The 15,609-nt window shown below is 50.0% G+C and overlaps 1 protein-coding gene across 2 annotated transcripts in view; it reads left to right on the top strand.

Moving 5' to 3' along the window:
• The first annotated feature begins 7,322 nt into the window (after positions 1-7,322).
• LOC111554032 (carcinoembryonic antigen-related cell adhesion molecule 6) overlaps positions 7,323-15,609 on the top strand; it is a 101,528-nt gene continuing 93,241 nt past the window's right edge. For both annotated transcript variants that reach the window (XM_031934862.1, XM_023229290.2), the window contains exons 1-4: positions 7,323-7,386; positions 8,272-8,631; positions 13,560-13,838; positions 14,239-14,493. In XM_031934862.1, the coding sequence (XP_031790722.1) occupies positions 7,323-7,386; positions 8,272-8,631; positions 13,560-13,838; positions 14,239-14,493 (958 nt within the window). The remainder of the gene's footprint in view (positions 7,387-8,271; positions 8,632-13,559; positions 13,839-14,238; positions 14,494-15,609) is intronic.

Raw genomic sequence — 15,609 nt, 5'->3', positions numbered from 1 at the left:
GGGAGGCAGCCCATCAGGGCAATCTGGAGTGGCGGTTATTCATCCTGGATGACTGGCTGCTTCTACAGTATTGTGTCACTACAAGTCTGTAAACTGCTCCCTGGGAGCTCAGAGCAGGCTCTTCTGGAGCCATGATGTGCTTCAGGGATACACATTGGGATACACATTTTTGAACCTACAATACAAGTAGGGTACGGGCAGAAGAAATCGCAGCTAATTAACTGGAATATGAATAACATTACATAGACATTCATAAGTAAATATTGGTCATAGGAAAATATTGGAAAGACAGAAATGGAAGGATATGTTTTTATTCTGTCGACAGACATGATGGAGGCTGAATCTCTGTTTTCCAAGAGAGAAGACCTTACCTAATGGGTGTAAATAGAAAATCAGTTGGCAGCTGTAGAAAATATCATATAAGATGGGTTTAGTTCCACCCAGAGAAGGTTACTTGGTGTAGATCTCATGAGTGGTGCTCCATAAAGGAGAATTCAGGAACTTTCCAGTTTTCACTTGGACATAAAACACAGAAACCCAGGGACTATCACGGCAAACCGCAGTGGTGTTTCACTATACAAGAGGTGACACCATCTGCCTGGAGAGGGGATAAAAATGGATGCATTCACAGTGTTGCTCTCAGGGATAGAATAAGAATCTTAGGTTCCAGCTGCAGTGGGGCTGTAGGACACCAAGTGAACACCTCCTTGGAGTTGCAGGTGACCACATCACAACACCCAGCCTGCTCTGACACCTAACCATCAGAACAGCCTCCCTCTTCAACATCTTTTATGTGTAGGTCTGCTGACCGTCCATCAGGGCTTGCTGTCTTCAGCTACCTATATTGTTTTATTCTTTCCAAGACAGGTGGAGGAGATAAGGAGATCATTCTGGGGAATTTATCCTAGAAATTCATGTGGTATATGCACAATAAGATATGCTCAACCAACACTGGAATGCTCCTCGCACCTGATTCTCCCTAATTCTTGTTTTTCTCAGCCAAAATCAACTGTATTTTTACAGATGCTCAGGATAGAAATCTTGATGTTTTTCTTGAACTCTGGTGACATTGTACTGCATCTCCAATCAATGGGCAGACTGTGCAACCTATCTGAAGGAGATAAGGAGCCCCTGCCTGAACGTCAATCTACTCACTGCTTTTATGAAGAAAATCTTTCCATGACAACAAAATGTAAACTGAAATAGTCAGGGCACTTATTCACATGGTTGATTTTCATTCTTGTCCAAGATCCTTAGCTCTGTGCAGATCACATTTTGAATGACACTGCGCTACACAGTCTGCTCCCTGTCTGTGCTTCTCACCTAATTCTACTCATCTCATCTGCTCAGTTCACAGTGGCTTCTGACCCATTCCTCCAACAAATAAACTAAGCTTCTGTCCCAGGGTCTTTGCACTGTCTGTCCCTTTCTCTGGAACAATCTTTATCCAGAGACCTACATGGACATCTTCTTTTCTTCTTTCCTTTAGGTGACTGCTCAGATGCCACTTCTTCTCAGAGGATATCGCTGGCCAACTTATAGAATCAGCGGGAATCTTATGGTTGACATACTCTTTAATTCTCTCACTTGCTTTCTTTTCTAATAGAGGACTTACAGCTATCTGAAATACAGCATGCTTCTTTCTTGGCTGCCTTTCTGTCCTCATGAGAGTATCAGTTGCATGAGGCCAGTGACTGTTTCTCTCTTCCCTGAGTCTCCTGTAACCATTTTTAGCATGCACATAGTGTGTGCTTAATATCTCCTTATTCAAAAGATGAATTTCTTTATTCATGAAAATTTGGACATTGGGAATTGAGTACGGCCACCTTAGCTTCCCTGTGATAATTCCAGCCCTGTCAACTTGTAGGAATCATGTAGGATGGGTCCTTTTGCTGGAGTGTATTTCTGTGTAATAAAACATCCCAAATTAGTAGTAAAAAATAAATAAATAAACCATCATTGATTTGTGCTCACAGATGCTGTGAACCAGAGGTTCAGACGAGAAGAGTGGAGATGATTTGTCTGTGCTCCACCATCTGGGACCTCAAAAGGCTGGAGCTGACTCTGGAGTGGAGGCAAAAGCAACCAGAAAACAGAGAACATAAGAGCACTATTGAATTGTTTTTTTCCTTTTTTGAGACCAAATCTCACTCTGTTGCCCAGGCTGGAGTGCCATGGCACCATCTCGGCTCACTGCAACCTCTGCCTCCCAGGTTCAAGTGATTCTCCTGCCTCAGCCTCCTAAGTAGCTGGGATTACAGACATGTGCCACCATGCCCGGCTAATTTGTGTATTTTTAGTAGAGATGGGGTTTCACCATGTTGACCAGGCTGCTCTCGAACTCCTTACCTCAGGTGATCCACCCACCTTGGCTTCCCAAAGTGCTGGGATTATCTGGCATGATCTCAGCTCATTGCAAACTCTGCCTGCCAGGTTCAAGCAATTCTCTGCCTCAGCCTCCTGAATAGCTGGGATTACAGGTGCCCACCACCACACCCGGCTAATTTTTTGTATTTTTAGTAGAGAGGGGTTTCACCATCTTGTCCAGGCTGGTTTTGAACTCCAGATCACTCACCTTGGCCTCCCAAAGTGCTGGGATTACAGGTGTGAGCCATCGCACCCGGCCAACCAGTTTTTTAAATGAGTGAACAACTGAAATAAACAGTTATCCAACAAAAGATATGAAAATAGCCAGTAAACACACAAAAACATGTTCAACTTAATTAGCCATCAGGGAAATCAAAATCCAACTCACAGTGGGATACGACTTCACATCTACAAGGATGGTTGTGCCTTTTTTAGATGTTAAATAACAAGTGTTGACAAGGATGTGGAGAAAATGGAACTCTTGTACATTACTGGTGGGAAGATAAAATTGCGCAGCAAGCTGTGGAAAACAATTTGGCTGTTTCTCAAAAAAATTAAACATTGAATTATATGACCCAGCAATTCTGCTCCTAAGTATACCCCAAAGAAAGAATCACAAAGATTCAAAAAGATACTTCTAGGTATATGTTTATTGCAGCACTATTCACAGTAGCAGAAATGTAGGGGAAAAAAATGTCCTTCAACTGATTAATGGATAAAGAAATGATGTACGTTGGAATATTACTCGTCCATAGAGAGGAATGAAACTATAATGTGGGTGAACCTTAAAGGCATTATGCTCAGAGAAATAGCCAAGAAGCAAAATGATACCCGTGTATGATTTCATTTATATGAAACATGTAGACTACGCAAATTCATAAAGATAGCATCAGTGGCTGGGTGTGGTGGCTTATACCTGTAATTCAAGCAGTTTGGGAGGCTGAGATGGGTGGATCACTTGAGGTCAGGAGTTCGAGACCAGCCTCGCCAACATGGTGAAACCCCGTCTCTACTAAAAATACAAAAATTAGCCAGCCATGGTGGCACATGCCTGTAATCCTGGCTACCCTAGAGGCTGAGGCAGGAGAATCGCTTGAACCCGGGAGGCAGAGGTTGCAGTGAGCCGAGATCACACCACTGCACTCCAGCCTGGGTGACAGAATGAGAGTCTGTCTCAAAAAATAAAAAATAAAAAATAGAGGTAGCATCAGTGGCTACCAAGAACTAGGGGCAGGGGAAAGTGGGGAGTTATTGATCAGTAGTATGAAGTTTCTATGTGAGATGATGAAAATTTTCTGGAAAAAAATATAGTGGTGAGAAAGTAGAATGTTGTGAATATAATTAACGGCATTTAATTGTACACTTAACAGGATTAATGTGGCATATTTTATCTTATATATTTGACTGCATCTAAAAAACACTGGGAGAGGGAAAGCCCACCATGTAAAATACAACCGTCCTGATCAGATGGTCCTCATTGTACCCATGTACAGGCCCCTCATGACCTTCTGCACAGAAATAACCAAGGATGTAAGGACATGAGGCTTCCCAGCCAACTGCAGATGTACAACATACATGTATCTGCAAAGAGACTGAGGCACAAACCTCAGCACTGCCAGCACACACCCCCTTCTCGTGGATTCTGACTTTATCTGACCCAGCCCACTGTCCAGATCTTGTTGTGGGGTTGGGACAAGGGAAGTCATGAAGCCTGTTCCCGGGGCACTCTGTGTGAGCACACGAGACCCCCCTGCCCCATTAGGTCTCCACACACAGCTCTGACCATCAGGCATTGTGAGGAGGACTCCAGCACGGGCTCAGGGATCACACCAGAGAATCAGCTACAGAGAGAAAGACGGGCTGGAGGAGCTGATGGATGATACAAAGCAGGATCCCTGCAATTCACGGGTCCAGCTCACCCTGGCGTAGGTGCACCCCCCAACCCCCCGATCCAGGCATCCCTGACACAGCTCCCTCCCAGAGCGTCCTCCCTGCTGACACATCAGGGTCCCTCACTCAGACTGTCCAGAGAGGGCAGCACCTTGGACAGCATCTCCCCCCCCCCCCCGCCCCCGCCCCCGCCCACTTCCGCCTTCCTCCCTCACAGGGCTCAGGGCTCATGGCTCAGAACAAATGGCAGAGGCCAGTGAGCCCAGAGATGGTGACAGGGCAATGATCCAGGGGTAGCTGCCTGGAACAGGGGCAGATGAAGCCACAGATGGGAGAAGATGGTGCAGGAAGAAAAACCCAGGAGTGGGCAGGAGAGGAGAGGAGGACACAGGCTCTGTGGCTGCAGCCCAGGGTGGGACTGTAAGTGTGACTTGCCCCTGCTCCTCTCTGCTCCTCTGACATTCACCTTCCCCTCATGCCCGTCCCTCTCTAATATGATTTGGATCTATGTCCCTGCCCAAATCTCATGTCAAATTGTCAACCCCAGTGTTGGAAGTGGGGCCTTGTGAGAAGTGATTGGATCATGCGGGTGGATTTTCTGCTTTGACGCTGTTTCTGTGATAGAGGTTTCACGTGATCTGGTTGTTTAAAAATGTGTAGCACCTCTCCCCTCTCTCTCTCTCTTACTCATGCTCTGCCATGTAAGACGTTCCTATTTCCCCTTCACCGTTCAGAATGATTGTAAGTTTCCTGAGGCCTCCCCAGGAGCAGAAGCCACTATGCTTCCTGTACAACTGCAGAATGATGAGCAAATTAAACCACTTTTCTTTATAAATTACCCAGTCTCAGGTATTTCTTTATAGCAATGTGTGGACAGACTAACACAATCTTCTACTCCCAGATCCCCGCACAGCGCTCAGCCCCAGACATCACTGCCCCTGGGGGCATGCACAGTGCAGCCTCCTGCAGACAAAAACAAAGTCACAAAAGGTGACAAAAATCTGCATTTGGGGACATCTGATTGTGAAAGAGGAAGGACAGTATACTTGGAGCCACAGAGACTGGGGCTCACCAAGCTGAAACCTGGTGGCACTTTGGCATAACATGTGCATGACCTGTGTTCAATGTCTACAGATCAGTGTTGAGTAAAACAGCCTGGTCTGGGGTTGCTGCTGTCCCCACTTCCCTCCCCGTCCACCAGAGGGCGGCAGAGTTCCTCCCAACCCGGAGCCTCCCCAGAGGCTGCTGACCTCCCTCAAGGGGTCTCACAGCCCAGCAGGGTCCACCCTCACCAGGGTCACCTCGGCCCACGTCCTCCTCGCCCTCCGAGCTCCCCACCGAGACTCTGTCAGCTCCTCCCTGCAGCCCAGCGGCCGCCTACCTGAGGCCTCTCCCTCTGCAAGCAGCTCCTGTCCCCGACACCCCCTCCTTCCCAAGGCTCAGCTGAAAGGGCATTTCCCAGGGCAGCTCCCTGTGATGTCCAGGACAGCTCAGTCTCTCACAGGCTCCGACGCCCCCAATGCTGTCATCTCACAGCCCTTCTCTCATTACCATTAACTCCTCAGCCCCACGAAGTTCACTAAGCGCCTGCCTCCTTGTTACAGGAAAACTCTGTGGGTATGGGGTCCACCCCTGTCCTGCTCTCTGTGGAATCCCAGGGCCCAGTCCAGTGCCTGACATGAGACAGATGCTCATCAAATACTGGTTAAATGTGTGGGAGATATCTAAAAAGAAGCATATCACCTCCGTGTGGCCCCCGGAAGTCAGAGTCTGTTCCTTGTGGACACAGGGGCACTGGCACCAGCACGGGAGAAGGCCAAAAGTGCCCACGGCTGCCCCAGGGACGAGGCCTCAACCCCTGGAGCTTCAGAAGGGAGGACAGAGGACTGCATGGAATAGAACCTGGGCCAGCCCGACCCTGCAGCCTAATCCAGGGTTCAGGGTCAGCTCACACCACATGGACCCTGGTCAGCATCCCCTAGGGCAGCTCCAGACAAGGCCGCAGGTCTCCTTTTACCCTCCAGGGGGCGACATCGCAGACAGACAACACTCAGAAAATGGATTCCCCTGGACAGGAACCCGGATTTGCTAAGCAAGTGTAGGTGGAGCCTGGTTTCCATCCCTTGCCCCAACAGACCCTTCTGATCTCTCCCACGTACCTTTCTGGGTTCTATGAGTACCCTGTTCTGCCAGAGGTCCCTGGGCAACTCCCAACTCCCTCCTGGTACCACCATGGGGAAGGTGGGGTGACCACAGAACAGTCAGCCTTGCAGAGGACAGAGACCACCCAGGACAGTCAGGGAGAACACGGACAGGTCCTAAGTCACAGCTCAGCCCACAGATACGGAGAGGGAGGGTCCCCCTGGAGCCTTCCCCAAGGACAGCAGAGCTCAGAATCACCCACCTCCCTCCACCACAGTCCTCTCTTTCCAGGACACACAAGACACCTCCCTCTCCACACGCAGGAGCTGGGGACTCCTGAGACCTCTAGGCCTGGGTCTTCATCCCTGGGTCAGAGGTCGGGCTGGTGGTACTAGAGACAGAGGGCTGGTCCCTCCTCAGTCACCACCCAGTGAGCCCTTTTCTATCTCCCAGAGCCACCTCCGTCACCTTCCTACTGAGCATCATCCCACCTTCCCAGAGCACTGGAAAGCGTGGGGAGACCCAGGGCCCAGCTGGGTTTCTCTGTCACAAAGGAAAATAATCCCCCTGGTGTGAACGACCCAAGGCCAGAACACAGCAGAGTTCAGCAAAGGCAGGTTGTCCTCCCAGGGAACGGGGGTCCATCCACCTTGCCAGAAAGCTTTTTCTGGGAAACTGAAAATAGAAGGGAAAAAGGAGGAGGGACTAAAGAGGCAGAAATGAGAGGGGAGGGGACAGAGGACACCTGAATAGAGACCACACCCATGACCCACATGATGCCAAGAAGTATTCCTGCGGTAGGAGGAGACTCAGAGCAGAGGGAGGAAGGACAGCAGACCAGGCAGTCACAGCCACCCTGACAAGAGCATTCCTGGAACTCAAGATCTTCTCCACAGAAGAGGACAGAGCAGACAGCAGAGACCATGGGGTCTCCCTCAGCCCCTCCTCACAGATGGTGCATCCCCTGGCAGAGGCTCCTGCTCACAGGTGAGGGGAGGACAACCTGGGAGAGGGTGGGAGGAGGCGCCACAGAGACTGGCTGGGGTCTCCTGGGGAGGACAGGGCTCTGAGACGGACAGAGGGCTCCTGTTGGAGCCTGAACAGGGAAAAGGACATCAGAGAGGGACAACAGTCACACCAGAAAAATCAAATTGAACTGGAATTGGAACGGGGCAGGAAAATCTCAAGTGTTCTATTTTCCTAGTTAATTGTCACTGGCCACTACATTTTTAAAAGTCGTAATAACTGCATCAGATGACACTTTAAATAAAAACATAACCAGGGCCTGAAACATTGTCCTCACCCGCCTACCGCAAACATTGGAAAATAAACCCCAGGCCGTTGAGGGCCCTGAGAAGGCTCATGAGCTCATCAGAGGAGTTTGCAGCCTGTCCCAGGCACTGAGGTGCAACCAAGATCACACAAGTCCCTGCCCTCATGAAGCTCATGCTCTCATGGGGGGGAAGACAGACATGCAAAGAGATCTAGAATGTGAGGTCAGATGTTGACAAGAGCCCTGGAGGGAACAGAGCCGGGAAAGGTCAGAAAGAAAAGACCCAGGGTCTCTAGAGGAAGTGTCAGGGAAGGAGTCTCCCAAGAATGCCCTGATGTGAGCAGGACCTGAGGCCAGTGGGGAGGCAGTCGCGCAGACCCCTGGGGAGGAGCATTCCACACAGGGAAATGCCAAGGTCAGAGGTGCTAAGGAAATAGGAGTCACGCTGCTGACCTTGACCCAGTAGGACACACATATACACACACACTCACTCACTCCAGGGCTGGGGGATGAAGAGACCTCCTCAGGACCCAGGGCCCCGTTTTTCCACCCTAATGCATAGATCCCAATATTGACCGATGCTCTCTCCTCTCTCCTAGCCTCACTTCTAACCTTCTGGAACCCGCCCACCACTGCCCAGCTCACTATTGAATCCAGGCCGTTCAATGTCGCAGAGGGGAAGGAGGTTCTTCTACTTGCCCACAATCTGCCCCAGAATACTTTAGGCTTCAGCTGGTACAAAGGGGAAACAGTAGATGCCAAACATCTAATTGCAGCATATGTAATGGGAACTCAACAAACTACCCCAGGGCCCGCACACAGCGGTCGAGAGACAGTATACTCCAATGTATCCCTGCTGATCCAGAACGTCACCCAGAATGACACAGGATCCTACACCCTACAAGTCATAAAGGAAGGTTTTGTGAGTGAAGAAGCAACTGGCCAGTTCCTGGTATACCGTGAGTGATTCCCCATGACCTCTGGGTGTTGGGGTTCAGTTCTACTTCCCACATACGGGATTCTCAGGTCTGGGCTGTGCCTGTGCCCCCTCTGCATTACGTGCCGTGTTAGGGTTTGGGCATTTAGTGCAGGACACACACAAAAGAGACAGACTTCCACAGATCAGAATTCCTTTCCGGCATCCAGACCCTGCAGACACTCACTGCAGAGGAAGGACAGTCTGAGGGGGAGGACTCAGCAGGGGGAGGTCAGTCTCAGCCTAGCACCCCATGCCTTCCCCATAAAACTGACCCTGAGAAAGACCTGGGAGAACTGGATCAGGGCCTGGCCTGAAGGACCCCCTGGGATCTTCACAGAGAAGCTCAGCCCCAGGGCTCCTGACTCCAGGTGACCCAGGGGAGCCTGTGCCACGGCTAGGTTATGGCCTCCCGCGCAGGGCTGACTGGGAGCAAGGACTTACCAGCTGTCCAAGGGCCATGGCTCCTGGAGCTGGATTCTGGATGCAGAATCGGAGTTTCTGGCCACACCTGTTCCCTGTCCCCAGAGTCTCATCTGGGCAAGGACAGAGCCTTGTCCTTTACTTGAGACTCAATGTAGGGAGGATAGATAGACAAGGTTACTAGGGCATCAGTCCATTGCCCTGGGGACATAGGTGACTCCGTGGGAAGTTCAGTGTCCTCAGAAGGAGGAACAGAGGAGAGACGATGCTCCCGGCAGCTCCTTGTCCACCAGGGATCAGGCCCAGGGCCCTCTCTCTTGGAGGCAAATAAACATAAATGCTCTTCATTTGGGCAGCTTCTTTGTGCAGCGCTGAGATCAAGTGATTGTAAATATTTTGAGGTTAATTCACAAACAATCTCACAGCCAAATAGCACTTATCCTACTTATTGAAAGGAAATCGAGGGACAGGGAGACAGTCACTAACAAGGGTCACACAGGCCATAGGTGGCAGATTAGAGACATATGAGGTCTGTCTGCAGCCAGAGCCCCCTCCTCTCCTCAACCGGGGGTGGGTGGGGCTGTTTGTTGTTAGGCATTTGCAGACCTGAGACCAGTCATGGGTCTGCTTCCTTTTGTCTTGTGCATCCACAGCTCAGAAGCGGAGATTCTGGTCTGGAGAGTGAGAAGTAAATGGAGAGCTAATCAGTTTTACTCTAGAACTAAATCACCTCAATTGTCAGGGTCAGTGCCGGGATTGTCCAGACCTCTCCCTTAGATCCACAGCCCCCTCACTGCACCTGAAATCCTGTGTTTCCCGATTTGTCAGTGTCACTCCCATGGGAGGATAAAGGAAAGGATTTCGCTTTCTCTCCGCACTCATACCCTGCGCCAACACAGGCCCAAAGTGAGACACACTCTTGCTCAGTAGCTCTCTCACAAAGGAGGGAATGAATGAAGGAATGATCCATAATCTCTATAGAGACTGGATCCTGGATGCAGAATCCTAGGAGGTTCTGGCCTGTTCCCTGTCCGTCAGGGGCTAAGATCCATGTACCATTCCTCTGACCCCCTGTCCTGAAAGTAACCCTATCTCATGTGACTCTGGGGTTCCTTGGCCATGGGAGGGTTTTCAAGGCTCCCTGGTCCTGGTCGGAACAGCCAAGGGATTCCTGGTCCTGGTGTCTCTGAGGTCACTATACCCCGCATGTCTCATTGCCATGGGCATTTCTGACTGTCTCCTGTTCCTCCGTGTTCCTCCCTCTTCATTCTAGCTGAGATGCCTATCCCTGAACATCTTCCTCCACTCTTAGGCCTTCCCCAGACACTCCCTCGAACAAGGCTGGCTGTGCTGTTTTCTTCCCGCTCACACTGTGGCCTGGCCCACTTCCCAGGCAATAAGGAAGGCACAGAAATCAGCTGGAGCAGCCACCCCTGCCAGGCTCCATCACAAGCCAATGTCAACAGGTCACCAGGAGAATGAGCTTCCGCTGTGTCCCTGCCCAGGGCTCTTTACCTCCATGAGGCCAACACACGGAACAGGCGGCAGGACAGGGATGAGCAACTCCTCCACCCACTCCCTACACTGACTACCAGGGGGTCAGAGACAGAAGGACAGGTCTGCAGTCCCCAAAGCCCACATGCTTATTCCACCCATTTCACTACCTACTCCATCTTCATCCTGGTGTGGGGCTCACATCCTCCAGTGGATCCTGGGGCCTCCCCCAGGTGCAGCTGGCCAAGCAGGTGCTGTCTGATGGGTTTGCTGTCCATTCTACATATACCTGTGTCCTCGTGATGATGCCATTGTCATAAGGTGGGGTCCCTTGGACTGAGAAGTGCACCAGCCACTGGCGTCTCACTTAGACTCTGCCCAGTTATACAAACTTAAACTCTAGTTGTGCTTTCTGAGGTTGATAGGAGAGGAAGAAAACCTTTCATGTGCCTGATTTGGGGCTTCTCCTCTTTTTGCCTAACTCTGCACAGGAACCAGGGGCAGGGAGCACTTTCTAAACTTACTAACATAACACACATCGCTTCTCCTAATTTGGCATCATTTCTCCCTTTATGTAATTGACACACCTAAGACTTCCTCTCTGACTGGTTCTGTCCTCCTAACAAGACTCATACCCTTCTCTCTACTCAGGGAGTCACTGATTTCAAACCACCTTCAGCATCTGCCTTTGCGCGTAATGTGATCCCACTGGAATTGAGAGCAGACCTAAACCTTCGTATCATATCAAGAGAAGTACTACTTCCAGCAATTGATCTTAGATCTTTAGGCCATTAACAACAATTTCCACTTCTGGAAAATGTTTCCCCCAAATGTCTTTCATTTTTTTTAACTCTAGTCAGAAAATAATATGAGATCAAAACCACTGACAAATTTTTAAGGGCAAATTATAGTATTACAGGTTGAGTATCCCAAATCCAAAAATCCAAAATCTGAAATGCTCCAAAATCCAACATTTTTTGACCACTGACGTGATGCTCAAAAGAAATGCTCACTGGAGGCTGGGAGTGGTGGCTCATGCCTGTAATCCCAGCACTTTGGGAGGCCAAGGCGGGAGGATCATGAGGTCAAGAGATCAAGACCATCCTGGCCAACATGGTGAAACCCCATCTCTACTAAAAATACAAAAATTATCTGGGAGTGGTGGCGTGTGCCTGTAGTCTCAGCTACTTGGGAGGCTGAAGCAGGAGAATAGCTTGAACCCAGGAGGTGGAGGTTGCAGTGAGCTGAGATCGTGCCACTGCACTCCAGCCTGGCAACAGAGCAAGACTCCATCTCAAATAAAAAAAAAATTAAAAAAATTTTTAAAAAAAGGGAGAGAGAGAGAAAGAAAAGAAAAGAAAAGAAAAAGAAAAGCTCACTGGAGCACTTTGGATTCTGTATTTTCAGATTTGGGATGCTAAACTGGTAAATATACTGCAAATATTTTCAAAACTCAAAAACAGTCAAAAATCCAAAACACTTTTAGTCCTAAGCCTTACGCATAAGAGATACTCAATCTGTACGAACTATAGGCACCGAGCTGAACAGCAGATCTCTAGAACCTCCTCATCCTGCGTAACTGAAACTGCAGAGCCATGAACAACTCTCCATTCCCCCACTTCCCAGGCCCTGATAACCACCATTCTACTCTCTGATTCCACGAGTGTGGCTACTCTAGGGACCTCATATAAGTGGAATCCTACAGTATCTGCCCTGTGAGTGGCTTATTTCATTTAGCATAATGTCGAATGGGAGAAAATAATTGCAAAATTTCTTCTCAAAGTTCTATCTCATAACTGTCAAACGCACATGGTCCTTGAGGGCCAGATTTCCAGCAGTTCATGCTTTCCCTTTTCCACCAGTCAGTTCTGCATTTGCAAATGTCCACATGTATTTATGGAGAGATCCACAGGTCCTCGCCTGCCCTCTGCAAGGGGAGAAGGGACATTAAAGACCGAAGACAGGCCAGGCATAGTGGCTCATGCCTGTAATCCCAGCCTTTTGGGAGACTGAGGTGGGCAGATCACCTGAGGTCAGAAGTTCAAGAGCAGCCTGACCAAGATGGTGAAACCCAATCTCTACTAAAAGTACGAAATTTAGCCAAGCATGGTGGTAGGCACCTATAGTCCCAGCTACTTGGGAGGCTGAGACAGGAGAATTGCTTGAACCCGGGAGGCAGAGGTTGCAGTGAGCCAAGATCATGCCTGGCCGACACAGCAAGACTCCATCTTGAAAAATAAACAAACAAAAAAAAGACCAAAGGCAAAGAACATACATATGGTTCTACTGTTAAATCCAGGCAGCTCCTGCCTGTAACCTCACTCTTTTCCAGATCATTCCCTGGACTCCACTCTATCTTTAGGGGTCACTGGCTCAAGTCGGTCATCATCAAATACCTGGGGAAAACTGCCCCACCTTGTGCCTCCACTGCCTGACAACTGAGCTGACCTCCAGGCTTGCCTCTGGTGTCCCCTGTGTTATTTCTGCTGAAACCCCCAGTCCCAGGCCAGCCTGTACAATACCTACAGGGTTTAAGGACAATGGGAAGTCCTATCATCATCCATTTCTAGGATGTCCTTAGACAGGGAAGCTGCAGAAAAAATACACCTAGGGAAACAAAGCAGGACTGAAGGTGGAAGGGACTCAGCACCTGAACGTTCCAGATGAGGACCCCAAGGTGGGCCAGGCAGTCAGCTGATCAGGGAGGGACCAGGAGAGGCACCAGGAGCTATGACTCCCCAAGTCCTGTGTCTGTCCACAGCCCAATGCTGCTGCTCAATTCACACTTGAGAAAGTCTGTGATTCTCCCACACAGAGCAGGTGGCCTCAGAGCTCTCAGATCATCATGCATCTGTCTTGTGACACACACACCTGCTATGGGCTTTTAAGGACTCAGGTGGGCTGGGAGGTGGGAAGTGCCAACTCTGATTGAAAGATGCCTGTGAGGAATCAAAGGTGCCACACAGGGCAATCTTCTCTCTGTTATCTGCACAGCGGAGCTGCCCAAGCCCTACATCATCAGCAACAACTCCAACCCCGTGGAGGACAAGGATGCTGTGACCTTAACCTGTGAACCTGAGACTCAGGACACAACCTACCTATGGTGGGTAAACAATCAGAGCCTCCCGGTCAGTCCCAGGCTGGAGCTGTCCGGTGACAACAGGACCCTCACTCTATTCAATGTTGCAAGAAATGACACAGCGTTCTACGAATGTGAAACCCAGAACCCAGGGAGTGTCAGACGCAGCGACCCAGTCACCCTGAACGTCCTCTGTGAGTATCTCTGCTCCTCTCTGGCCCAGGCTGCCAGTTCAAATCCACAGGGCCACAGGCAGGGTCTCTCAGTCCCTCTCAGGTTCAAGTACACAGACCCTCACCCCTGGACATCCAGACTGTCTGTGACTTTCTGCGCCAAAAAAACCTGGGCAGACCAAGTCTTGATCAAGAATAGGAGGGGAGGGGCTGCTCCTGTTCTGGGAGGCTCGGGGTCCACAGCCTGTGATGGCAGAAACAGGTGAATGTCTCAGACTCAGGCTCAGTAGATACAAGAGGGGTTTGGTTGAGACTTTAGGGTTGTGACTCAGCTTAGAGGGACACCGTGGTCCTTCCATAGACCAGGAATTTCCACTTCCCTCTGACAACATCACCTGTGGCTTTATTCTCTTTGCTCCAGATGGTCCGGATGCACCCACCATTTCCCCTCTAAACACATCTTACAGAGCAGGGGAAAATCTGAACCTCTCCTGCCATGCCGCCTCTAACCCATCTGCACAGTACTCTTGGTTTGTCAATGGGACGTTCCAGCAATCCACACAAGAGCTCTTTATCCCCAACATCACCGTGAATAATAGCGGATCCTATATGTGCCAAGCCCATAACTCAGCCACTGGCCTCAATAGGACCACAGTCACGGCGATCACAGTCTATGGTAAGTGGATCCATGAGCCCTGACATCACGTTTTGAGATGGAGTCTGTCTGGTTTTCAGAGAACAGCCAGGAAGAAATTTTCTATCCCAGCCTGTGTCCGATGGGCACAAGCAAATCCCAGATTCTCCCCCTGGACCTCCCCAGTGTGTCTCTACACACTCTCTTCTCCGTGTTGTTCTGATTTCTCATGGCTGACCCCAGGTCCAGCCTGGAATGTGGGGAGGAGGCTCCCTCAGCCCCTGAGCCCTGTGTAGTGGAGGAAGCTTCACAGAGTGGGAAGGAGTAAGGGTTCTCAAGGTCAAGTTGCTTCTCTCTGTCACCAATCTGTCCCTTTCTATCACCTCTTTGTGTTCTTTTGCCTACTCCATGAACTGCAAGGAACATTCGAGGCTTTGAAACAAGCTCATACTTCTTTCCCACATGAGAGAAGGAAGCCCCTTGGGTAAGGGAGAAACAGCTCCGACTCTGCTCTCTGCTCTGCTCTGGGCTCCCCCCTATGACTGGCCTTGTCTGACTCCACCTGGGGTGGGACCCGGGTGTGTGGAGAAGGAGCCCGGGTGGTCTGTCCTGAATTAGGCTGAATCAAGCTGCCAATCAACACCAAAGCCTCCCATCGTCCCAGTCAGGCTGCAGGAAAGTGGAAAGAAAGGGAGCCTCAGGGCAGCTCCAAAGGGAGCTGTGTCCTGGCTCTGACGTCACCAGGTATATGAGGCTATGGGCACAGCACATGGGACACAGCACAGGGGACAGCGAGCAACCCACACTTGGAGAAATCAGGAGATGCACCACAGGGGCTCTGCATGACAGGGAACGGGCAGTGTCAAAAATTGTGTATTTATACAGAGGGTAACAGTGCATATCTAACACAGACTTACCATCTTAACCTTTCTACACGTGCAGTTCAGTGGTATTGAATATATTCCCCTTGTTCTGCTAACAACACCACCATCTGTCCACAGAACTCTTCTTCCTCCCAAAATGAAACTCTGTTCCCATCAAACTCCTGGGCAGAGCTGCCCCACCTGTGGCCCACAGTCTGACCCTTGACTTGTCACCTTTAGACTTGCACCTAGTCTCCTACACTATTTCTGCTCAAACACCCATCCCCATCATCAC

The sequence above is a fragment of the Piliocolobus tephrosceles genome, chromosome 21 (genome assembly GCF_002776525.5).
Source record: "Piliocolobus tephrosceles isolate RC106 chromosome 21, ASM277652v3, whole genome shotgun sequence".
In the NCBI taxonomy this organism is placed as follows: Eukaryota; Metazoa; Chordata; class Mammalia; order Primates; family Cercopithecidae; genus Piliocolobus; species Piliocolobus tephrosceles.
Note: the sequence above shows the minus strand (reverse complement) of the source record. Positions and strands in the feature narration are given on the sequence as shown.